The sequence below is a fragment of the Muntiacus reevesi genome, chromosome 1 (assembly GCF_963930625.1).
Source record: "Muntiacus reevesi chromosome 1, mMunRee1.1, whole genome shotgun sequence".
NCBI classification, from domain to species: Eukaryota; Metazoa; Chordata; class Mammalia; order Artiodactyla; family Cervidae; genus Muntiacus; species Muntiacus reevesi.
In genome coordinates this window covers 250,492,819-250,519,512 of record NC_089249.1, presented here as the reverse complement: position 1 = coordinate 250,519,512, position 26,694 = coordinate 250,492,819, and the positions used below count along the sequence as shown (strand labels likewise).

The window sequence follows — 26,694 nt, the reverse complement described above, 5'->3', positions numbered from 1 at the left end:
CAATTATACGATACAGTGTTATCAACTATGGTCACCATTCAGACCCTATTTATCTTAGAACAGAAGGTGTGTTGAGTGAGCAGAAAGGAGATGAAGGTTTGACTACTGCAATACAAACTCACTTTTTTTTTTTTTTTTAAGAACGGGATGACCAAGTCTGCTACTCATATTTTCTACCTCTCAGAATCCCCAGGGACACTAATGCTGGGGAGGTAATCACTTCCTTTCCCCATACTTGAGGAAACTCTCCTGAGCGTTATTAAAAAGATCCAGAGAACCATGTTTATTATTGTTTTGTTTAGTGATACACTTAGAAGGATAAAGAATATGAGATATAAGAACAGTCATAATCAACAAGCCTTCTACCACATCATGGAATTATGAGGAACATATTATTTTAAAAGAAGAGCTTAATGAGATAAAACAACACTGTACTGCAGTCCAACTGAAGCTATATACAATGCATATAGAGTTTATGATCTATGTATAATTCATATGTATAAAAACAACATACTTTATTGACGTAAAATAGCACAGCAAGGTTTAAAACAAATGGCTAAGCTCAATGCAGGCTTTACAATGCCCCTGAAAGCCATTTTACTAGCATAAAGGCCTCCAACATGCTGGTATTAACCTACTGATAAATATTTAGACTATTTATATTTTGTTCTCTTCAGAACTAAGCGAAAATAATTATATTTTAAGGCAACCTTTAGAAGTGCCAGCATTTCTTCTTTTATCTGCTTTGTGGCAAATGTTATTCACAGTGACAATTAAAATATTGAACAATGAAGGACAACGATTGGCAAATTCATCCAGAATCCATTATATCCTTTTATAAAGTTTTCTCTAATGTACAGAAAAGTCATATTCTTTAGCAACCTTTACCTTCCAATTGTGACGAGTAACATTACGGCTTTTCTGCCCATACAGGCTTACTCAAAGTTATATGTTAGAGATTTCAATTTTGATTTCATGTTCAGAAAAGCAACTATACAAGTCTCATTGCTATTTTTAAAAATTCAGAAAATGAGAACTTACAGAATACAGGTTATTATGGCTGCAAGCTATTCCACACTGTTGCTCACTTCCATTGTATCTTTGGAAAGATAAACTATCCAGTATACGAGGTTGAATCCTGCAAATGCAACTGGGAAGAGAATTCGAGAATACTGGTCTATTTTACTGGTACCTCCAAAGGTTGGAGAGAGGGGTGGGGGGGTTACAGGTGTTGACTGTAAGATGGGAGCTCTTGTGAGGACTTTGCTGGCCTCGGGGGATGGAACTATTGGCAGTGTCAGAGATGTGATTCTTTTCTTCAGATGGTACTTCGAATCAGGATGCTGTAGAGAAAAATATACATATATATTCTGCTTAGGTAAAGGAACAGACATCACTCATTGACATCATCATTGACAGCTATTTGCTGACTCTTATTATATAAGTTGAGCTTCCCTTGTGGCTCAGATGGTAAAGAATCTGTCTGCAATGTGGGAAACCAAGGTTTGATCCCTGGGTCAGGAAGATCCCCTGGAGAAGGAGATGGCAACCCACTCCAGTACTCTTGCCTGGAAAATCCCATGGATGGAGGAGCCTGGAAGGCTACAGGCCATGGGGTCACAAAGAGTCGGAAACAACTGAGCAACTTCACTTTCTTTCTCTTTCTTTCTATCACATGTAAGTTAAAGTACCAGCAAATGCTTTTTTCTTTTTTTGAAGTGGACCATTTTTAAAGTCTTTATTGAATTTGTTACAATATTGCTTCTGTTTTATGTTTAGCTTTTTTTGACCACGAGACATGTGGGATCTTAGCTTCCTGATTAAAGATTGAACCTGCACCCCATGCACCTGCAATGAATTGGAAGGCAAAGTCCCAACCACTGGATCACCAGGGCAGTATCATCAAATTCTTAATAATATTTGATGGTGCTACTTTTCCAGAAAGGTGGTAAAACAAATTCTAAAAACATTGATTTGCTAACAGCCACTGGTAGCTCAGTTGGTAAAGAACCTGCCTGCAATTCAGCAGACCCTGGTTGGATTCCTGGGTCAGGAAGATCCCCTGGAGAAGGGATAGGCTACCCACTCCAGTATTATTGCCTGGAGAATTCCATGGACTAGATAGTCCATGGGGTCTCAAAGAGTCATACATGACTGAGTGAATTTCACTTAATATCCTATAATTTTATGTATCAGCAATTGATGCCAAGCATGATCCATGTCCCAGGAACTGTGTTGAGTATTGTACTATTAGGAAGAGCTAAGCCAGGTTATAAGGGTTTATCCACCCACTACCCCAGTTATGCATAAACCTATGTGGCAATGTGTATAGGCAATGAGAGGGAACGTCACGATGACAGGGAATTTCATTTTGGAGTATGTGGGCGATTAGTTAATGCCATAAAATAACAGCTCAGTTAAATGATAGCATTCTTCTATGCACATCCCCAGCTTACAGCCTAATCTTCACACATTCATAAATTTGAATCAACTGAGGTATGAACAATAGCAAAAAATTTTTAAGTGCTCATGTACATCAAAAGCCAGGCACAAAGTAGAAATATCCTTACTATTCTTCCCTCGAAATATGACTGTCTCTTGGTCCAGAGTTCTGTATTTTGAGCTTTTTGCTTCCTATTCAGAACTTCTGTACTGTCTCCTTCCATCTTAAATTACCAAAAATGATACATTTACTAACCTCAGAATTATTAGATGTTCTTTTCTATCATCAGCTTTTCTATTCCACTAAAATCAGAGGACATCCAATTCTAGTCTTGAAAGGGATATTCAGTGCATTGAGTAACAGATGAGAGGCTGAGATCTAGATGTGGGAACTGCTTCACCCGCGCTTTCACAGCCAGTAATAAACCACCGTGGTTAATCTCAGTGCTTGCTATATCCCAGCATCTTCTCTTCTTTACTGTAAAATATTGAGCCTGCTTCAGAGACTCTAACTATGTTTGCTTTAGACACCTTTCAAAATGGTGGAGACTAGGGGGGCTTCCTCGGATTCTTACTTTTTCTTGTATACAGCCTGTAATAATCACTCTCCTGTGGCTGGGTTGTCCTTGCTGAGTCCCTGCCTTCACACACATGCTGTACATTATTCCTGCTCTTGTGAAACTGCCTTGTTTCCTCTCTGGCAGCAAAATCGCCACTTTGCTGCCTGGCAGGGTGTGTTATTGACATGGACAGACTCCCATGGCTTTAGACAGCAGCCCCGTGGCAACAGCAGGAGGCGGCCGCCTCCCCGGTGCTGGTGGAACCACAGGACCGGAATGGCCCGCAGATGCGGTGACACTTGGACTCTGGGAAAACATCAACCCCAAGAACCTCATCTCTCTCTGCTCCTGAATTTTGCTTTTGATTTGTCATGGGTGTGGCTGAACATCTAAATAATAATAGTCATCACAGAGACATCAAGCCCACTGTGCTTTTGGGGGCCATGGTAAACCCTGTTTCTTTACCAAAAGCAAGAATAAATCACTGTGAAGTCTGATTTGACTTGACCATGGTGAGTTTCAAGCAAAGAATATCTTTACTTGTTATCTGTTGACCAGATATTGGGCTAGGCACTGTGGACAGAAATGAATAAATCAAAGGTGTTGGAGGGTGAAGAGAGTTTCAAATAGAAGATTGCCCAGTCTACTGATCTTGAATAGGAAATAAGTGGCATTTTCTATTTAAAATATGTGACAACCTTCTTTGATTCTTTGCTTTATAAACCATTGTCACTCTCCTTTCATAAATTCTATTCATTCCTCAAAGTCAATTTTAAGCTTCACTTTCTTACTGGAGCCCCCTTTCATTTCTGGTGCCCTCATTGATCATTCTTTCTTTTCAGTGCCTACATCTGTAATATACAATTTTCAATCTAGATATTGATATATGGGTATAATATCTGGCATTGTACACAGCTGTCTTGTTAGTCTGTTTTACAAATAAATTGTTAAACAACTGAAAAAAATGTGACAACTGAGGACAACTGTGCCGAGGGTCACCAATATAGTGTGTGGATAGGACCAGTGTGGTGGTATTTCAGTCTTAATACATGCTGCCTGTCTTAGAAGATAAACATAGCATTGTCAGCTCAAGCTTTCTATCATGTTCCCCAAATTCTAATTTGAATTTTCAACTATTATATATGTTATCAAAATGTTCTCCACGTGAAAGAGCAAAATGTGTCACTGTTTAATCCTTTAAAAAGAGTTCTCCTCCTTCCAGATATACAGAACATTAAAATATTTTACTCTAATAAATTTTCTAAGCATCTTAATGGAAAATAAAGAGGGCAAGGCTTTAGAGCAGATCTTCTTTCTAAACCTGTCTTGATTTTTAATAGCATGCATTGTCTGTCTGTCACCTATGTTTCTTTCTTTTTAAGAGAGAAAGAGGGCAGACATGAACAAGTTCATTGAGATGGAAAAGTGTAAATTATAATCTAGCATAAAAACATAATGTATTGTTTTATCTCGCTCTCTCCTTTGGAGATGTGGGGAGAAGTTATTTGTCAATCTCTTGGCATGTCACAGTGTCACAAATGACTTAATGAGGATTGCCAAATAGCCCTTGTTCAGAGTTAAGCAAGATCATTCAAGACCTAATGCATGAAAAATTTATGCATAATAGCATTAGCTTGGAATTAAACATCTCCTATGATAGGATCCTTCCTTTCCTCATCTGCTTCCCCAGGCAGTCTCTATGGAGGGTTGCTTAGGAGTTAGAGGGCAACAGAGTCAGAAAGCCCTAGTCTGCAATTCCACATTCACCACCTATCTGCTCTATGACTTAAACATGGCAAAGGAGTCATAGATTCTCCCTAAGCTTAAAGTTTCCATCTTTGAAGCTAGTGACAATAATTACTCCATCTGTAAGGATTTTTCCCCTTTCTTTAAGAACTTGAGAAAGAAAATGTCTCTTCATTATATACTTCCTGCCTACTTAGCTGTTACAACTCTTCTTGCTATCATATCTTCCCTGTAAACATTATTTCTCTTGTGCTTTATCCCCCTTCCTGACTTGAAATCTTAATGTAGAAATCTTTGTTAATGGTAGAGGGCATATTATTTTCATGTGTAAGTACTCCAAACTGCCTAGCCAGTGCCTAGAACACAGTGAATGCTTCATAAGCATATGCTAAATCAATAAATGAAAGAAAATCTAAACATTTTCTGAGACTTAGAAGAGTTTTCAGGCAAAGAGAAGGGAACAAAATATTTCATGATTATTTTACATTGTTTATATTACATTATAAGTACCATGCTTCCCAGGTGGCACTGGTGGTAAAGAATTTGCCTGCCAATGTAGGAAACAAGAGACGTGGGTTTGATCCCTGCATCAGGAAGATCCCCTGGAGGAGGGCATAGCAACTCACTCCAATGTTCTTGCCTGGAGAATCCCCGTGGATGGAGGATCCTGGTGGGCTACAGTCCAAAGGGTCACAAAAAGTTGGACACAACTGAAGCAACTTAGCACACGGGCATGCACATAGGAACCAATCTAAGCACTTACCATTTACAAGCACTACCTGGCACTCTCCCTGCATTATTTTGCTTATTCCTAGAAAGAATTTCTAATGTAATAATATTTTGTTTTAGAGATGAGCCAGTGAAGGTATAAGCAGGAAGCTCACATAAGTAATAAGTGGTAGCACTTGAATTCAATCCCTCTTAGATGCCTAAGAGTAGGGGTCCCCAAGCTCTGGGCCACAGGGAGCTTGGGAACCCCTGTCAGATGAGAGGCAGCAATAGATTAGAAATAAAGTGCACATTCACACATTAAATGTAATGTGCTTGAATCTTCCCAAAACCATCCGCCAACCTCAGTTCATGGAAAAATTATCTTCCATAAAATCAGTTCCTAGTGCCAAAAATGTTGGGGACCACTGCTAAGAGCATAATCTTAATAAATACTCTTTTTCCTTCTATCAGCTTTAGGGTTTAGGGCATGGTTGTTTCTTAGCCACAAAGTTACTGATATATTGATACTTCTTAGTTGTGGGGACTGTCCTGTACATCATGGGATGTTGAGTAGCATCCTTGTCCTTTATCCATAAGATACCTGTAGCACCCACATCCTCAGAGTTTTGACAACCAAAAATGTCCTTCTATCATGACATACATCCTCTGGGGACACCCACCATTGAGCATCACTGGTTTAGAATTACACTGTCTCATTGTACAGCGATGGCTGGGGGATTTCTATGCTAAGTCACTTCAGTCGTGTCCGACTCTTTGTGACCCTATGAACTGTAGCCTGCCAGACTTCTCTGTCCACGGGGATCTCCAGGCAAGAACCCTGGGGTGGGCTGTCATGCCCTCCTCCAGGGGATCTTCCTGATTCAGGGATTGAACCCACATCTCTTATGTCTCCTGCATTGGCAGGCAGGGATTTTTTTTTACCACTAGTACCACCTGGGAGGTTTCTAGCAGGCAACAAATACAAGGTTCTCAAGGAAATGCCAGAGAGCTGAATAGCACATGCAGGATAATCAGTTCCTGGATAATTAGAAATCGGCAGTATAGAGACTGGACGTCTAAAATTTAGAAGAATCACATTGAATTTCTGAAATGAAAAGAAAGCCAATTTTGCAAGCCATTCAAGCTACAGGTTTGCATCAGATTCTGCCTGCGCTATTGTAAGCTCAGCAGCTTCAGTTGATGGTAAAATCGGCTTTTGTCAGAGTCCAGATGAGGGCTCAGCTTGGGGCTGTCACTGTTTTGAGCGGAACACCTGTGGTTTTGAATTTTTCCAGGGCTCCCCTGCTGCTCAGTGCCATCCTGCTTTTGGTATTTTTAGAGCACTGCTTTGTTTTAAGTAACGCCATATTGCAAAGGTACTTGGAGTCAAACTGGACATTGTGAGAGTCAGTTATTTGGTATAGTCATAAGGCATTTTGAAAGTACTAACAGCAATTTTGATACAGTATTCAATGAGTCTAATATATTAAAGAGGAGGGAGCAATGGGTTACGCCTTAGGGGAGATATTCCAACTAGGGCCGCATTACTCTAGGGCAAAGCAAGCATCTGCTTTTAACCGGGGCACCAAAAGCAAGAGAACATATTTTTGAAAACATTTAGTATTTGATAGTTTTTTAAAATGATAGTATTAATAATTATGGAGAAAACAAACTCTGTCAAATGTCCTTACATTTACAGCTGGTAGAACTGGGAGCAGAGACAATTCCAGAATATCTACAGAGAAACAGCTTTTTGGTAGCAATCTGGTAGGTCAGTGGTGCTAGAGACATGTCTGAAAACCACACTGAAATGTTTGAAAGGTCCTGAAGGGAATGCTGGATGGGGATTTGATGGAAGGTATAGGGAAAGAGCTAATTGCCTACACTTCTCATCTGACCCACTCCACCCTCTCTGTAAGTCATATGATGGTGCTACCATGGGGAAGGGTCTTCCTGGTCCTCAGAGTCTCTGATTGTCTTAATTCAACTGCTAATTCTTTGGAGTAATGATAGTACTCAAAGAAAAATCTCAGCAATATTAGGAACAGGGGAGGTAAATCTATGCTTCATATTTCTCTGCACGGTTGAAGGGCAACATGGTTATGGCCCAGCAGATGTTTCAACCTTGAAAAGAGTACAGAAAGGACAATATGTCTTACTTCCCTTTCCGTGCCCAAGTTGCTAATAACTGACTTAGTGTCTCTAGATCAGGGCCAGGCTCATCTTTCTGTTCTCAACATAGGCACCGCTTCCTCCAGAATCACCCCCTCCAGACTGAGCGAATACTCTTGCATGGCCCTTCTTCAGCCTCCTATACATCTGTAACCACAACCTTTATCACAGTGCTTGTCATGGCTCCTTGATTTCCCTCTCTTCCTGCTTGATGGGCAGTTCCATGACAGAAGAGGCTCTATCAGTGCTGCTTACTAATGAATTCTCAATGTTCTACAAAGGGTCTGCAGATAAAGGCACTTAACAAATGTTTATGGTATGAATAATTTGAACACATAGGTACTCAATAAACTGGTGTCAGGTGACAAGAAAAATAAACCATGTAATCAACATAAACACAGTTATTCTCTCAACTAATTAAATTTTGGTCAACTTTATAGATAATTTGTGAAAAAAATCACACCTGCCATGAAAAAGAAACATCACATTGGATGTGTTGAGTAGCGTGGCAGAGGATTCATTCTTAAGAACTTGGTGGTGAGGACTTAAATGTTTAAAATAAAAAGAGTACTAGGCAAACATTCCAAAAGAGATCAGAGTCTGAACTCAGTCTTATCTACAAAATAAGTACACCTTAGACAAATAATAAGTTCTGAAGCATAAATACAGGAGTACTTTCTAATGCCAAAATAGCATACCATATAAAAATAATATGGAAATATACCATATAAGCAGGAAAGAAGCACAGGATAATTTTTTCTCAAAATCTAAAAATATAAAGTCTCCACTTCCAAATGCCTTAACAACAGAAAGTATTAATCTGTAGAACACTTCTGAAGATTTAGGTTTAGTCTCTTCAGGTATGAGTACTAGATTTTAACTGTCTGAATTTCTTTATCATTATTATAAATTTCAAGGTCAAATTCAAAGCGATAAAGTTTTCACATTCATTCTAACCAGTTTCCTGTGAAAAGCAATGTGCACTTTAAAACATACAAATTAGAATCACATGAAATATCCAAGCACTTAATCTCATTTCAACTTTGCCATATTGGTTTGCTATTCTAATGTCCAACTTACCCAAATAATGTTATTTTGATTACAACTGAATAGGCATTTTTAAATGTCATGGTATTTGAAAGAAAAAATGACCTTGTAATCATAATATACCATTGTGCTGTATAAATTCCAAATATGTAATTTATGTTTGTTCCTCTATATTATAAAAGGCTATTGCCAAGTTTTGACATAAATAAATAAAATGTACATGTTCTATGCAATCATCTGTATTTATTTCTTGATGCTTACAAGATTTATATTGTTAGGTTTGGTTACTTTTGGTTTTTATGTTTATACTTTGACTTAGCCCTTCAGAAACAAAAGTCTCCTTTTCATTGCCTTGAAATATTTTAAGTGGAGCCAGGTTTAGAAATATAATTTTCAATAGGAAAAAAGTCAACTTGCAAGGAAAAAAGTACTTTGAGATGATTTGAATCCAATTTTTTTATACAAGTTCCCACAGGACAGCCTAATTATACATTACTATTTTAGAACTATTAGAAGAGAGTCTATATGAAGACCTGAGATCTTAAATTCCATCTTATTAATAAATTATACCTTTAAAATAATAGACTTAGGGAATGATAGCTCTGTTCTTTCTCCAAGAATTTGAAATCATATCCTTCTCAGTAATCCATATTTTAAAAAAGTTGAAGTAAGGAAGTTGGTCTTTCCTTTTGTCTTGATATCCGATCAATGACTATATTCAAAATCACTTTTTACCCTTTTCCTCATGAATTTCTTCTCTTATTTTTACTGTACTTGTCAAATAAGGCACTGTTAAATGGTATTTTGATTAATACTAGTTCTTCTTCCTTTCTAGATCTATGTTAATATATGATCTTTGGGCAATATAATAGTTATGTATCTATGTAAGTACAGACAGGTTGTAACATAATCACGTGTTTTTACAAACAAAATAATTCTCAAAAAAACTTGGAATTTATCTTTTGTGGAAAATAGAATTTTCAACTCATTTGAACTAGGTCTTCAGATTAACATATTTTTGTTATAAATTTATATTTTTGTGACCTTTGAAAACACATGTGTGGGGATGTGTGTGTTCAGTCATGTCAAACTCTTTGCAACTTCATGGACTGTAGCCTGCCAGGCTCCTCTGTCCATAATATTTCCCAAGGAAGAATACTGGAATGGGGTGCCAGTTCCTCCTCCAGGGGATCTTCCCAGCCCAGGGATCAAACCCACATCTCTGGTGTCTCCTGCACTGGCAGGTGGTTTCTTTACCATTAGCACCTCCCAAGCATCATTAAATGAAAGAATTTTGGAAATCACCTTACCTACATTCAGAAAAGTTTTTTTTTTTTTTTAACCCAGTAGTATGTACTCTTTCATATAGTTCAGTCTCTGAGAAAGTGCTGGGGAGGTCAGAGTGTCAGCCTCTGTATAGTTGTGAATATTAGGATTTCTGGAATCAATTCTTAGGTTTTCTAAGTAATTAATGTTTCCCTTCTCTGAGCCTCTCTTTTTTTTTTTAATTTTCAAGTGTAATTTGACTGGATTACTGGATGGCAGACTTCTTTTTTAATGAGGTCTAATTTAAGGAAAAAATCTTTAAACGATGAATTGCCACTTATCATGGACTGGTCTTATCCTTTGGAGAAAATGCAAATTCTCAAACAAGTTTCTTAGTTTATCAAAGAGAAAAGTTTCAATAAAAATGATCTTTTAAAGCCAATAAATATCTCAGTATTTGGAAAATAAAATACATATAGTGTTATAATTTTTATTGTAAAATTTAAGCAAGGATTAACTGGTTTTTTGATTTGGAAATATTCGTGAGAATTGATCAATTATAAAGAAATTTCCAATTCAAACTGTCTGCATTATTTGATTTTTGCAGAGCAAAATTTTCCTTTTTTTTCAAGAGCTACAGTTTGGAGTTTGTATTGAAGTAAAAATGTATACTTGTCAATCAATTCTGCAATCCTTTTTTTAAGCAGTACGTGCAACTTAATTGTGAGAATTTATTCATGTACATAATTGAAATTTGAGGGCACATTTATGACCCTTGAATTATTAATGCTATCATTTATTTTTTATTAAAAAATGCTTTGGGGACCAGCATTTAGTCACCGCAAATCTAAACTTAACTTTATAGGTATTTTTCACTGATTAAGTCTTTGCAAAATTAATATACATAAAATATGCATGTTATATACATATAACATGAATGTGAACATGAGAATGTTTTCATGTGAATCAAAAACTTGGCTCATGACTCAGCATTCACAGAATCTAATATACGCATCTTGCCCTTCTGGATTAAAGCAGCAAGCGATACCTAACAAAAATTGTTCATAGGAGTCTTTGTTTGTTTCTTTCAGACTCTAGAGCTTCATTAGGAACGTTTTTTTCTTTCTTTTTAACTTTATTCTCCCTGGTTGGTATATGGGAACCCGTTCAAAGGAAACATCTAAAGGCTGAGAATTTTCTTGTCTCCTCTGAGAACTTGGAATCTGCCAGTACTAGTGAGGATGATGAAAGAGGAATACCAAAAGTTTAGAGCAAAGATAAATGAAGGACTGTTGCTTGGCTTTTTCCTGTGAAGTTGGAGAAGTTGGCCTTGGAACCAAAATTACATAACTTTATTACTAATATTACTTTTGGACTATCTAGTTGCTTGCAATAACTATTCAGGCTGCCTTCTCCTATACAGTGTGGGTAACATTAGAAAAGTAAACAATTACCAAAACAATCTCAGCTTCCAGGGGCTCAGTCGCTTTTGCTATTGTCGCTGCAATCTGCGCCTTCCGTTTGGCCTTTTGTGTCTGAAGATTGGTAAAGTAGTTGACAGCAGCAAACTCAATAAGAGCAGAGAAGACGAAAGCAAAGCAAACAGCTATGAACCAGTCCATGGCGGTTGCATAAGACACTTTTGGCAAGGAGTGCCGGGCACTGATGCTTAAAGTGGTCATGGTTAAAACAGTGGTGATTCCTAAAACCAAACAGAATAAGAAATGCAGTATTAGCATTTGCAATCGGATAACAGGCTTAAATGGGAACTTGTTGGAGAAGATTTCGGTTACAAATGTAATTTTTGTTATTTTATTATTTTAATTGTTCACAATTATTATCACAGGCATTCATATTTTTATATCTTTCAATACCTTGCATACATTGTAGTTGCTCAAAAAGTTATTTTTTGAAGTGATTTAGTTTAACAATAATAATATAATAGTAAATTATTATTACATGAGTAATACAATCTTGAACTTCTGATCACATTTAATGCTGATATAATATTTCTTCATATTAATAAGTATTTGTATAGATGATAAATATAAAATTAGATTTCACAATATTTTAATTGCTAGATTGGTTTTAAGATAAAATATTTAATCACAAGAAAATAATTTCATCACTCATCTTGCAGCAGTTTTCTGTCTTGGAGGATTTATATATCCAAAGATGATTAGCAACATTATATAAATATTCTTTTATAATTTACAGAAAGAAATCTGTTTTACTGTGGTAAATTAAAAAATCAGAATTCATCGGAGATTTCAATTAAACTTAGGTCTTCCCTATGAGCTAGTAAACTTATAATCATGAAAGCTGAGAAAAAAATTGAGCTTTGTTACAGAAGATATTTTCTGTTATAGCTCTTTTTCTTTTTTCATTTTGTTCCATCACGCTGTTAGTGATTCTATATAGCATAAATGTAACTAAATATTTAGGTTGAACAATAGGAAATTGGTGATATTTAACTATTTTTAGACGTAAAAAATGGCAAATTTTTTATGATCCTACCTAATAAAAGGGAGATATATTCTGTGTATTCATGGGTTCAGCATCTTAGCTTTTGTTTTCATTGAATTACATGTCATTTTAAATTTTCTGCTTTTTCTAGTTAGGAAAAAGCAAATTGAGATAAGAAATTCTCCAAAATAGGGCACGTGAAAGTCATAGGAATCTAGCCAGAATTCTTGCTGAGACAAATCTTTTGTTGATTCACCACACAAGTTGTGATAAGATGAAGGTTACTTCATATGAAACATGTGTCTGAATGAGATAGGAGTTTATTTCCTTTGTGGATTGAAAAAATTCACTGGTGTGAATATTCCCCTTGAAATACACAAGGAATGTGAACTGGAGGATGATGGAAAGGAGAGTCCAAAGAGTGAAGCATACCAAAGACAGTTCTGGCTGGAACAGACTCCTTATTAATCCAGAAAGACACCTGGGAAAGAATGACTGTCATAATGCAAGGAGTATAAATCTGTATCATGAAGTAGCCCATCTTCCTTTGCAAGTGGAAATAAACTGTCATTATTACATATTCACCTGTTGGAAGACAGGTATGTCAGTATTATTGCTGTTGACAATGTGCAAAAAGAGTGCAGTTAGAAATAAATCTTACAGATCCTTAAATTAATATGTGTAGGAAGAAAACAAGCAAAAGACATTTTTCAACGTATGACAAAGTTAGTCGATCAGCAGATGATAAATGCATCAGCCTATTGTTTTTAGTGAAGTTCTTTGTGTCACATACATATAAAACTACTCACTCCAAGGCTATACAAATCTTTATATATGCACATGGTTGCAAAATCCATCTTAAAGCTACTTATCACTTTAAAACTTCAAGTTTAGCTGAGGATGGCTAATGCAGAGGAAAAACAAATAGATATTTTGAAAATGTGCACTGGAGTCACCTTGTAGGATTCCATTCACATGTTGGTTAAATTCTTACCTGTGTTAGATTTAATTGTCTCACTAGATACTGTTTGTCCAATCAGATCATACTGAAGGAGACTTGAGGATTCTTCTGGGACTTCCACTGAGTAAAGTGGTCCTTTTTTCCATGTATATATGATTTCACTTTTGGGGTACGCATCTGAATTTTTTAAACAAATTGCAGTAAATCTGGCTAGTTGTGTTTTTTTTTTTCTTTCAAAGCAAATCTTGTCCATTATGAAAAGAAAATACAAGCATAAATTTTAAAAAATAGTTTTCTTTAATCCTGGTGACAAAAACCTCTATGTATAAGATTGACAGACATGATTAAGTAAGTTAATTACAGGAATTATACAGAGAGTATCAGAGTAGTACTTCTCTTTTGCTTTCTAACCTGACTAAAACCGAATAATTATGTATTTTGAATACATTATTTAACTCTCAGAAGCATTGGGTCACTTACAACTGCCAAATTTGAGCGGACACGCATGCCCATCCATAGGAAAGTTAACCAGTTTCATAGGACAGTCAGCGTTGATGGTGAGCCTAAGGAACATTGAAATAAGTGGTTCTGAGTTAGTATGATGGACAAATCCTGTGAGCAGAGGACAAAGACCTAGGGAAGCCTCACCTCATGGTGTAGAGAACGGTTCCGTTCTGCATTATTCGGAAGAGTTTATTAGGCGTTGTCATGTTGTGAGCAATTGATTTTTTGCCATTCCTGAAAAAAGTGTCAGGTGTCCAGATTTTACTGACCATCAGGTTATTCAAACTCAAAATCTCAGTTGGCCCCCCAAACTTCAACCTCTCATCGGTCCAAGTCTGGCGGAAAAAAACGTCCATCGTGTACTCCTAAGAGAAAGTAAAATATTCACGCATGCTGGGTAGATGGTTTATTAAGAATAGTTTATTCACTAGCTTACATACTCAATACTAAAATTTATGAAATAAAGCAACTTTTTATGACAATAGCCTATCAGGAGAACTATAGCCAGTGAATTATTGCTTTTCACACTGTAAGATTATAACATTATTATAGACAATAGTGTTGATATTGTATAAACCTCCCTTCTCCACGTTCACCTTCAACATTCTTCCTTTTTTCTATCAGTAATCCATGTCTCTATCTACTGACCTACTGATTTCTCCTTCTTTAATTTAGGATAAAAATATAAGATTTAACCTAGGTTTTGTGTTGGGCTTCCTACCATCAATTAGTATAATCATTCCTCTTAGCAATTTGTTTACCTTCAAAAGTATATCTGAGCAATGCAGTGCCACTTAGTACAGTTCCAAGGATTGAGAAACTTGACTTGATAAGCATACTTTGTCTGCACATTATAATTATTTTATATAGTCCTCAGAGAACATAAAAGCAAATATTATCATGATTACTCAAACAGAGCCTCATTTAAGTATGCATAATCAAAATTATGTTTTAATTTGTGGCTTTTATGAAATAACATTAAGAACTTAAGTATTATGATAAAGGCCTTTGCAAAAGTCAGTGATAAATAGCAACTTATAATTATGTCAAAATATTGCAAAGAATTGCTTTGTATCCTTTATATGTTTCTTTATGAGACCGATTACTGCAAGTGGTGATTGTATTTTAAAAATATAATTTGACATACAATATATCCATATAATGGTGATCCAGGCTATAACAAGCCTCTCTTGTATAAATACACTTAAAAAAGCAACACACGCATAAAATAAAGTTCTAAGTGTCCCCAGATTTCAATGCTACAGTAGAATATAGTTATGATTATTTATTCTTAGTGTGTGTCATGCTCAAGTGAAAAATTGATAGTTAAATTGTTGAGGAATCTGAAGAAATGCTGACTCCTTTCTCTCAACTCTTAAGACATCTATCTTCTAAAGTGCTCCTTAGTTTCTGCCCCTCTTCCTTGTTATTTTTTTCTTACTCTTTTCTCCTTTCCTTTCTCTTCCCCTTTTTACTCCTTTCCCCCTTATTACATTCCTATTCCTTTCTTTTCTGCTTATATTCTCAGATCAAAGAGCAGAAAATGAAAGTCTCTAATAACTGTTCATCTAGAATTACACCCCCCTAGTACATTTAATGCACCACTTTAAAGAGTTCTGTTTTTCCTCAGTTTTAGTATTTATATTTTATGTCTAGGGGGACACACTACTTGAGAAACATGAAAGAATATCATGGTACACTTTGTTCTAAAAATCTGGTTCAGTTTTTCACTGCCACTTACTATAAATACCCTCTTACGAATCCTACAGCCATCTGTACCTGGAACAGAGTTCCCAGAACACCTACTGGTCCATTTGCAAACATAAAAGGGGGAATGCATTAGTCTTTCCAAAGGACTCCCTTTACTGTTTAATAACGTACTGAGAAGGTGCACTGCCCAAACAGCCAAGTTTTATGTTTAATAGGTCTTCTCAGTATACTCTTACATGGCATTTCATTTTTCTTATTTTTTTACACCTTCATAAATTTCCTAAAACTTCATAAAGATGGGGGAGAATCTTCTCTTTGTAAGGAAGAATCGGCGCTTGATGTGTTAACAGAAGAGAGGATATCATCTTAAAAAGTCGCCTCAGATTCATGTTCAAGCAGAGCCTTCAGTGAAATGTGAAGGAGATTTGGCCAATAATCTGCTCTAATGGCCATTCCTTCCCAGCATGAGTGCGTATACTGCTTTTAGATCTGGAGCCAAGTTTGGTAACAACGTCCATTATCATTCGTTCTGGGACCCAGTCCTTTCCTCCTTTAAGCAAAATTACTCTCCTCACTCTGAGCTCACTCACCATCTCCACGTCTGACACGGGCCCAAAACTTGTCACGTAAATGTCTGTTTTGACTTCAGTGACAGCACCTGAAATTAGCCCAAAGGGACATTTATCATCAACGACGTTAAGGGGACTGAATGGAATAACTGTTTCACAAAGTCCCTCCTCTCAGCCAGAATCTACAGCCCATCCTAGAGTAATTCCAGTAGCAAGGGTCCTTTGGTTTTTCAACTCTTAAAACTCAGACTGGTTGCATTATTTTGAATTTATTCCGGCCAAATTGCAAAGTGTAAGGAAGGAAAGAAAACTGGATTAGTATTCTAACAACTACAGTAATAATTAATGTTTAGTGATAGCTTTAATGGAACAAATGCTTAAAACTGCGCTTTATATGGAGAATCTCATTAACACTCACATACCCTATGAGACAAGCAGTGTTTATGCAGCCCACCACTGTGGAGAAAGTGGAGGCTCAGAGAGCTCCAATGGCTCACGCAGAAGGTCAGGCATTGCGGGAGGGACGGAGACTGGATGCCCCTGCCCCAGCCCCAGTGCCCTGTGGCTTCCCGCTCTGCTGGCCTGAGGCCTCTGGGCCCCGGACTGGCACTAAGCGGGAGAAGGGCACATACGTTACACATAGTCTAGGAAGGGCTCGCCTCTTACCTCCAAATCCCGGTCGCAGCCGATTGTCGTAGCCTTCAAGCAAGTTGTCCAGGATCCGACTGATGTTTTTGGAATAGAAGTTTCCTTCATCCTCGAGTTTCCCTAGGGCATTTTCTACCCTGTGAGTAGACAGTCAGTGATCCTCCCTCCCAGCCTCAGAGAAAATAGGCTGTTCATTCCAGCCCCGTCTGCCCCACCATACACATGAGCCATGCCATCCAGGTGGCTTCTATGATTTGGTATAGAAGTCACCCAGTGGATGCATGCTTGCCCTTGCCTTGGAGCTAAAAGGAAAAGTCAGAAAGCAAAGTCTTACCAGAGAACGATGTACAGACAGGGCAGAGGCCACACCATCCTGCAGTGCACTGAGATGCCCAGCTCGCCCTCCTCCTGCCTTCTCCTCCTGCCAGCCAGTTCCCCTTTCCAGTTAACTCGAGCGCTCTCCGGGACCACTCATAGCCCTTCTTGGTTGTGTCCAGCCAGTAATCCAGTAGATGAAGATGAAAAGGTTGCCAGCTAAACGTGGAGGGTTCCCCTTGATCTCTTCACTCTCCGCTCTGTCCTTTCACATGGAGCAAGGTGGTTGGGGGTCTTAGAGTATGTCCCAGTGGACATTTATCCTCCTCTGACTGACTTGGTTGGGGAATGAGAGTCTGGAGGGACAGTGCATGGTCAGAGAGCAGTGACAATAATCAAACAAGGCATTAGGGGAGATTAGAAGGGAGAAATTCACTGCTAGTTTTGGCATGGACTTAGCAGGGCCCTGTGAGGAAATCTGGACGGCAGTGGCATCTTGCTGATTGAGATTATGTTCCAATGGGCTCAGCATTTATTATTTCTATGGTTCACAGAAGGATTTCTACATAGCTCTCACTGCTTAAAAAGTCTAACAAAATTGAGGTCTTCTTGGATGCTCTTTCTGATTTCACCAGCTTTATTGCATCAGCTACCCCTTTCCTCTCTATTTAAATACTGGTTCTCATTCTTCTTTGGAAAAGCACTTAGAACATCAGAACAACTTCTGACCATCTTGCTGTTGGATTAGTGTTTTGGTTTTTTGCAAGTACTTTGCTGATCCTTCTTGTGAAAGGTGTGGCATCTCAAGCTAAGTTATACAGTCGAATGCTGCCTGTAAAAGACAATATCTGGAAATAGCTTATAAAGATTTCCATGTAGAAATGCTATAAGAATAAAGTATCCATAAACACGGTCAATGATGATGTTGCTGGCACTAGTAGGCTTGTCACAGGTGAGAAGTGGAATGTTTGAAACCAAGAAACAGCATTCTCCCCCTAGTCTGGGAAAGTTGGAGTAATAGAAGTCTCTTTAAGCCTAATTTTAATCTTTAAATAAAAATAATAAAGTATTGTGAATGTGTGTGTGTGTATATATACACATATGTGTGTGTGTATATATATATACACATGTGTATATATATATATACGTGTATATATATATATATATATATACACACACATATATGTGTGTTAATTCAGGAACATAGGAGCTAGAAGCAAATGTCTTCTTCACTATCCTCCTGCCAGATCCACCCACCATCTACCTAGTTCACAGTCTGTATTTTCAGCACCTAAATTCTACACAAGTGATGGTAATTGAAGCTATATAGCACAGTCCTAAGCATTATTTCTGAAGACGTGACATAAATAATTTGAGAAACATTTCAAGAAATTAGCTATAAACAAAACAACAATGACAACGGTAGAAACAGGAAAAGTCCAAAATTTCTTATGAAAAAATTTTTTAAATTACTGAATCTGTTACATGGAATTTTCTAGTTACTCATCAAAAACCTGAATTCCCTCCAGCATTCCTGGCAAGTGGTATTCAGCATCTGATTTCTCACTTTCCTTGTGTTGGGTTGAAATCTGCACTCTGGTCCTAGTTCTCACCTTTGAAGCTACACAAAATAATAATATTTCGGAGCAAAACTACATAGCAATCACATAAACAAAGATATCTATCATGTCCGCTCTAATTTAAGCTAAGACTCCAAAAATCATTTTTTGTTGATTGCAGAACCTGGTTTTGGTATTTCTTCTTATTCTTTTCACTTTATTTTAAGCATAATACAACTAATCACCATAGCATTTTCAATTCCATTGATTGCACTAAATCCTAAGTATCTGATGCTATTCAATAATTCTCTGATCATTTTTACTACAATGTATCGTTTTTATTCATCATAGGACTCCACATTTATCACTGCAACTTTGTATCATTTTTACCCATCATTTTGTTTACTGTCCCTCTCTGATTTGTATCATCCTCAAGCTTAGTGAGGTGTCTAGACTGATTTTTTTTTCATGTGTTAAAAAGATGATCATTGGTGAGATGTTACATTTATATACATATTCTTTTTGAATAGGCATGTTCCTCCTGAAAAGTATTTATTGAAAAAAGAAATAGTTATTATTATATTTGTCTCTAAAGAGGAGATTACATATTTGATTCTATTTTCTGATGAGTTTTAATTAGTAGTTTAATGAAGGAGAAGAAATATGTTTTCTACTCTAAATAGGGAAAAAAAAATCCTAAATCTGGAAGGATAATAAGGGTATGTAATCTTAGCCATTTCACTTTGCAGATCTCGCCTTTAAATGAATGTGCCGGACCTAAGGGACTCAAATTCTATAATTCTGTTTATCTGATTTATATGTTGGTGACTACATAAGGAAGTCACCTCTTTACACATCCCTGTCAGAACTGGCAGACAAGCTCTAATAACAGCATTGTTGATTTGATTACAGTTATTATTTTCCTATGGAACTAGCCATAAAGGAATTCAAAAATATGACTCTTTGAGAAATTATTTTGAGAAATGTGTGGTCATTTATGTAGCATTTTGTCTATGCAAACCAAGCGTTTAGGAATTCCCTCTATTTAGAGAATTACCTTCTTCTGGGAAATTAGAGAACATTTGTCTCACACCCGTTTTCTTCACAGCTGTTTTTCCTAAATATGCTTTTAAATCACCTTGGATGACCACTGGCTTGCTTTGCTGTTCCTCTCCACTAGAAAGCCTAGAACTACCATGCTCTCCAATAATACTCTTATTAATATGATGCACTTTGCAAAATGACAATGTGAAAAAATCTATCTCCCTTCTTTGTCCTAAACTTTGAACTCCTGCCACCGCAGGCTTGTGTGTATGAAATTAATCAAAGACTCAGAGATGATTGGAGGAGGTTATTGCACAGAAAAAGCAAACTTGACACCAGATGCTAAATAGTACTTTCCATGATAAAAAAGAACCAATACATATATTTATGCATTTATACCTAAGTAAATAGAAAACACAATAAAAATCTTCAAGATAAGTATGGAATTGTCTCTTGAACAACACATGATTGTGTTTTCTCACTGCAAATCTCCACTGGGCTTAAAAAAATTTTTTTTTAAATTGAGCCTCAGAAACACAGTAGCTCTTTTTTTTTGTCAAATGATAACTTCAACAAAGTAACTTTATTGTTTGAGCATTAATGTTCTTACCTTTGAGGAACTTGAACCAAAGGATTTCAGTATTTGTATAGCTACTTCCCACCAGTACATGAAACATTTTCCCTGTTTGTTTTAGAAACTTTTATGGAAAGCCAGTCAGTCAATAAATGCAATTTAAGACTGTAAGTGGAAATTGTGCTTAGTTGCTCCAACTTAGTCGTGTCCAACTCTTTGTGACCCCATGGACTATAGCTCGTCAGGCTCCTCTGTCCATGGGATTCTCCAGGCAAGAATACTGGAGTGGGTTGCCATGCCCTCCTTCAGGGGATCTTTCCAACCTAGGGATTGAACCCAGGTCTCCCACATTGCAGGCGGACTTTTTTTTTTTTTTTTTTACTTTTTGAGCCACTAGGGAAACCCCAGAACACAGGAGTGGGTAGCCTATCCCCGGGCTTCCCTGGTGGCTCAGACGGTAAAGAATCCACCTGCATGGCGGGAGACCTGGCTTCCATCCCTTGGTTGGGAAGATCCCCTGAAGAAGGGCATGGCATCTCATTCCAGTATTCTGGTCTGGGAATCCCCATGGATAGAGGAGCCTTGTGGGCTGTAGTCCATGTGGTTGCGAGGAGTTGGACACAACTGAGCAACTCAGCAAGCACCGCACAGTCTATCCCTTCTCCAGGGGATCTTCCCAAACCAGGAATTGAACCAGGGTCTCCTGAATTGCAGGCAGATTTTTTACCAGCTGAGCTACTAGGGTAGAGAACCTGCATGCCAGTGCAGAAGACGTGAGACATGGGTTTGATCCCTGGGTTGGGAGGATCCCCTGGAGGAGGAAATGGCAACCCACTCCAGTATTATTGCCTGGGAAATCCCATGGACAGAGGAGCCTGGCAGGTTATAGTTCATGGCATCACAAAGAATCGGACATGCCTGAAGTGACTTCACACACATACACACACACACATGATATTTGTCTTTCTCTGTCTGACTTCACTTAGTGTAATAATCTCTAAGTCTATCCATATTACTGCAAATGGCAGTATTTCATTCTTTTTTTTATCAATATTCCATTATATGTATGTGTGTGTGTGTGTGTGTGTGTGTGTGTGTGTGTTAGCCACTCAGTCATGTCTGACTCTATGGGATGCTATGGACTGTAACCCACCAGGTTTCTCTGTCCATGGAATTCTCCAGGCATGAATATCGGAATGGATTACCTTGCCCCCCCCTCCAAAGGATCTTCCCAACCCAGGGATCGAACCCAGGTCTCCTGCATTGCAGGCAGACTCTTTATCATCTGAGCCACAAGGGAAGCCTACACACACACACACACACACACACACACACACACACACACACACTCCATTATCTTTATTCACCTGTGGTTGATGAACATTTAAGGTTGTTTCCTGGGGTGTTGTAAACTGTGTTGCTATGAACATAGGGGTGCATGTATATTTTTGAATTAGAATTTTCTTTGGACATATGCCCAGGAGTGAAATCGCTGGATCATATATTAACTCTAGTTTTAGTTTTTTAAGAATCTTCCGTACCATTTTCTATGATAGCTGTAGCAATTTCCATTCCCCTCAACAGTGTAAGAAGGTTCCATTTCCTCCACATCCTCTCCAGCATTTTTATTTGTAGACTTTTTAATGATGGCCATTCTGACTAGTGTGAGGTGAAACCTCATTATAGTTTTGATTTGCATCTTTCTAATAATTAGCCACATTGAGCATCTTTTTATGTGTCTATTAGCCTTCTATTTTGATATCATTTTCTAAAGTTAGGACTCAGACTCTCTGGATCAACAATATTTTTTTTTACATTTTTGTTATGGTTTAAGTGACCTCTCAGTGGACATTGTAGGAAATCCCCATGCAGTCCCTCTTGGGAATTCAGTGCAATAAGGATAATATTGCTCTGGGAAACAAAGGACAATAAAGGGCAGTTTTCTGTATTGCAGCTTTAAATTGTTCTGGCTTGGTTAAGAATAGAATGTTGAACATATTACAGTGCATTTTGGTGCCCCCAGAAGGATAGGCAGGAAATACTGATTTCAAACCTCCAGACACAAATATAGAGGGGCCAAAATGTCACACCTAAAAGAACACAGGATGTGAATTCATGATTTCTGCCTGTTTAACCAGTACCGGTTCAGTTTAACCTTTTTTTATTATGTGTTTATCATATGTTGAGAATATAGGAATTTTTAAAAATGCTTGCCCTCAAGAAGTTCACATGGTAGATATTCATAATCAGTGTAATTGGGCAGACAAGATGCTGAGTGCAAAATATATAATTTACTGACTGTGCTTCTGGAAACACAGAGTGGGGAGGCATCTGTATAGAGAAAGAAGGGTCAGTAATTATTTCATGAAAAATTATTTCATGACATTTTTACTGAATTTCAGCAGTTGAACGAACTTAGTATAGAAATGGACTTCCCTGGCTGCATGATGAGCTCAGATGCATGGTAATTGACATTGTTTATAAACAACAAATAGCTCTGAGAAATAGGAATATAGGAAACAAGGAAGAAGGTAATGGATGAAAACACTAGAAGAGAAAACTGAATCCAATAGAGAAAGATGCCCATTCTCCTCACTGAAGGACTTGAGAAAAGGGAAGGACATCTCTACTATGCCACAATGGGGTTGTCTAAACAATGCATAAGAGCACTTTTTCCTTGAGAATTGCCCTGATATTTCATGGAGTGGAGCCTTATTCATCATGCTTGTACTATTGGACCTCATATCAACCCTCCCTTGAGGAATTAGGTAACTTGGGTTCATTAGCAGGCAAGTTACCTTGCCAAATTATTTATCATCTCTAGACATCATCTTCATCACCTATAAAATGGTATTACAGAATCTCCATGAGAATTAAGTGAAAAGTATATGAAGGTGTTTATCATGGGGAATTGTCCACAGTAAATGAGAAAAAACTTCCATCAACAGCACTGCCACCCTCATCACCATTTTCACTGCTGTCATCATTGGCTTTGGTCAAATTAAGTCTTCTATTTCCATTATTTAGAAGTGGAGTCTAAAATTACCCCCATATCTGAGAGAGCAGCTACCTAAATTTCCAATGGCCTCTTTGATATCATTCCCTAGTTATCTAGGTGTCTTTCTGCCCTTGAGTTCCTCCTGAAAGCATTGTATCCTTCTTATAAAGTCCTCTTTTTGGCTTCAGATAAGTAGGTTACTGTCACTAGCTCCTAAAAGGAACCTTTTAACTTAAGAGACTGTATGCCAAACTTGACAGTAAAATTTCATATTGCGATGACACAGTATGGCATTTTGATGGACTGCGCAACACACTAGGAAATAAATGTAGACGATGTATTAAAGAGATTCTCAAGTGTACTTCCCAGACCTTCTGGAAAAGAATGTACTAATTGGCGGTTACTTGATGATCCTGCTGTTCCATAAATCTCTCTCACCTCCATGGAGTAGAATAAGCGTTTTAGGACATGCATGAACTGTTTCAGGCCACTAGGGGACTGCTGAGCATCGTCTTCTGGCAGTACTACCCAGGGCCTAGAATCTGTTTGCCTATTTATCAGATGGTTGGAGTATGGGAACGACAGGACAGAATTTTGGGTTTAAGCCCAGTGATGTGCTCTGGGGAAACATTGTAGAAGAGCAAGCAGAATGGAAGTCTATTAGCACGGATTCTGTTGGACTTGGATAAGGTATAAATTGCAAACTTACCGCCTCCTAAATGGATATTCTCAAAGCAAGTGATAAAAATAAATATTTGAAAGTGCCATGGAAAGGTCAGAGGCCTGAATGGGAATGATTGTGTCCTCCATGTTGTTATATTAAATGACTTAATGTTTCTTAAAATAAAATGTAGAGGATTGCCATTTATATTTGAATGATTTAATCTGAGAGAGGAAAAAAAAAGTGATGGGGGTGGGGGACTCTTCAGAGAGGCAGCTAAGAGGTGTTCAATGCAGTTTTGTGCTAATGACTCATCAGTGACTGATGATATTAAACCAAAAAAAAAAAGAAAAAATGGTAAAGGCTCTCTAGCAAGTTTTGACCATCAAAGAAACAGAAGGGTTATTTTTACATAAACTTTTGCCAGGATTTGACGAGAGCATACTAGGAGTTGAGGATCTGATATGTCAGAATGAAAAGAGCTACATAGCCCTGTGGACTTTGTGTGACTTTATTGTTGTCATTGCTGCCTGTTTTATTATTATAGCACTGTGTCAGTAAGGAGTGCAATAGATGTAACAACAGAAAGCCCAACTTGTAGTGATATAAAAATACGTGGCTTATTTTTTTCTTACAGCAGAAAAACAATGGAGGCAGGAAGCCCCTATCTTTGGCAGCAAAGGAATGTCAGTGCTGATGCTGATTTTCATGTCAGCCTAGCAATATGGTTACTTGTGCTTCAATCATCGCATCTCCATTCCACAGAAGTAAAGGACTGAGTGTCAGGGCCACCTCTAGCTAAAGTGGGAGTTGAGAAAGTTGTAAGAAATCCCTGGCTATAGGCAAATGTTCAGATGAATCCTAAAAAAAGTTTGTTCCAAGCAATGAACTAATTCCAACAGCAAGAGATATTCTTGCATAGTTTTGTCATCCTTTATAAGGTAGGTGGCCAAGGAAGATGAATGAATGTTAAATTGCCTTCTAAGAGTCCTGTCACAGGCAGGGAACCCCCGTGGGTAGATTAATTACAACAAGATACCCCTTACTCTGAGCTGTAGGCAGAGGGAGTAGAGTGCTGGCTATGTTTCTGTTGCCAGTGGCATATTCAGCTTTCAGACCAGGCACAATCTGCACACATACATGCAGACACTTGTGATAGGCTCCCAAATTTGAGAAATATTGGATACCAAAAACTTAGTTTGGTTTTCTATAATGTCTTATGGAAAAACTCAAATGAATTTTTGGCAAACTAATATTTTTCTTATTATGTTTCTTGCTATTTTAAGATATCCTGCTAAATTCAATTATCATCTAATATGATTCATCCAGCCACTATCCAAGGGTTAATAGAGACCTGACATTCAATTAAAGCCACTGGCCCGTCAAAGGCCTAAATAGTTGAACCACTATAGAATGACAAAAACCACTACAATATTGTAAAGTAATTAGCCTCCAACTAATAAAAATAAATGAAAAAAAAAAATCTCCTCCTCGAATTACACTTCCTGGTTACATTGCTATATTAGGAACAGATTTTTTTTTATGTTTCCTACAGGAAATAAAATAAATTATACCTATTACATCAATTAGTATCCATTATATTAAGTCCCATCTGGGACATCTCTTATAAAACTAAGTGACAGGAAGATCTTTGTCTTGATGAGAAATTGACATATTCATTCTTTCACAGACTATATAATGGATCATGTTCCTCCTTTGGACCTTGCTGCCTAGAAACTCAAAGACAAAACTGAATTCTAACTGACTTTTTATGTACTCATCCTCTCTTCTTCCTGTATCTGTTTTTCTATTTCTATTCTATACTTTGGCTTTTTCTGTGAGACTTCTCAAAACTTTCAGGGAAGAAGATAGGATATAAATAAACATCAGTCATTGAAACAATTATTGATGATTTTCACTTAGTCATTTGGATCAACTTTGTTCACTGGATCAAGTATCCATTGATTACTTCATTTGGACTAGTGTTTGAACTAAAACCCAAGATAAAATGGAATAATAAAGAATAGAGAAGGCATTAATTATCAGAGGAAAGTCGATTCAGTTGATTCTAGCAAAACCAGAAATCAGACACTAAATTGGAGATAATATATTTTACAGGAAAGAGGCAGTTACTGGGAAGCTCTGGCAAATTTAAGCTTTGAAACTACATTAGCAAAATGCTACATATCTTCTTCTTTTTCTAATTTTATCACAATACAGTTGAGTTGCAATACTACGTGAATTTCTACTGTATAGCAAAATGATTGTTATATATATATAGAAATATATATATATTCTTTTTCATATTCTTTTCCATTATGGTTTACCACAAGATATTGAATATGGTAACCGGTGCAATAGGACACTGCTCATCTGTCCTGCTAACCCCAGACTGCCAACACTTCTCTCCCCCACACCTCCCCTTTGGCAGCCACAAGTCTGTTCACTGTATCTGACTCTGTTTCTATTTTATAGATAAGTTCATTTCTGTCATATTTTAGATTCTACTTGTAAATGATATCATACTGTCCTTGTCTCTCTCTCTGACTTACTTCACTTCATATAACAATCTCTATGTCTATCCATGTTGCTGAAACTGGCACTATTTCATTCTCTTTTATGGATGAGTAGTATTCCTTTTTGTATACATACTACATCCTCTTTATCCATTGATCTGTTGATGACATTTAGGTGGCTTCCATGTCTTAGCTATTGTAAATAACGCTGCTGTGAACATAGGG

General features: G+C 37.4%; 1 protein-coding gene across 1 annotated transcript; it reads right to left on the bottom strand.

Moving 5' to 3' along the window:
* Positions 1 to 1,067: 1,067 nt before the first annotated feature.
* Positions 1,068 to 17,174, bottom strand: GABRA6 (gamma-aminobutyric acid type A receptor subunit alpha6). Its single transcript, XM_065936470.1, has 9 exons — positions 17,137 to 17,174; positions 16,821 to 16,939; positions 16,176 to 16,243; positions 14,020 to 14,240; positions 13,852 to 13,934; positions 13,405 to 13,548; positions 12,843 to 12,995; positions 11,399 to 11,646; positions 1,068 to 1,343 (listed from the first exon to the last, which is right to left on the bottom strand). Exons 1-9 carry the CDS (start codon positions 17,172 to 17,174, stop codon positions 1,068 to 1,070), a joined length of 1,350 nt encoding a protein of 449 aa, XP_065792542.1.
* Between the last annotated feature and the right edge of the window lie 9,520 nt (positions 17,175 to 26,694).

Coding starts and splice junctions, on each gene's coding strand:
- GABRA6 (XM_065936470.1), bottom strand. CDS start 17,174: ATGGTGTGGCCTCTGCCCTGTCTGTACATCGTTCTCTG. Junction 16,244..16,820: donor GCTGCGACCGGGATTTGGAG/GTAAGAGGCGAG, acceptor GGCTAATTTCAG/GTGCTGTCACTGAAGTCAAA. Junction 14,241..16,175: donor CCGTGTCAGACGTGGAGATG/GTGAGTGAGCTC, acceptor ACTTTCTCTTAG/GAGTACACGATGGACGTTTT.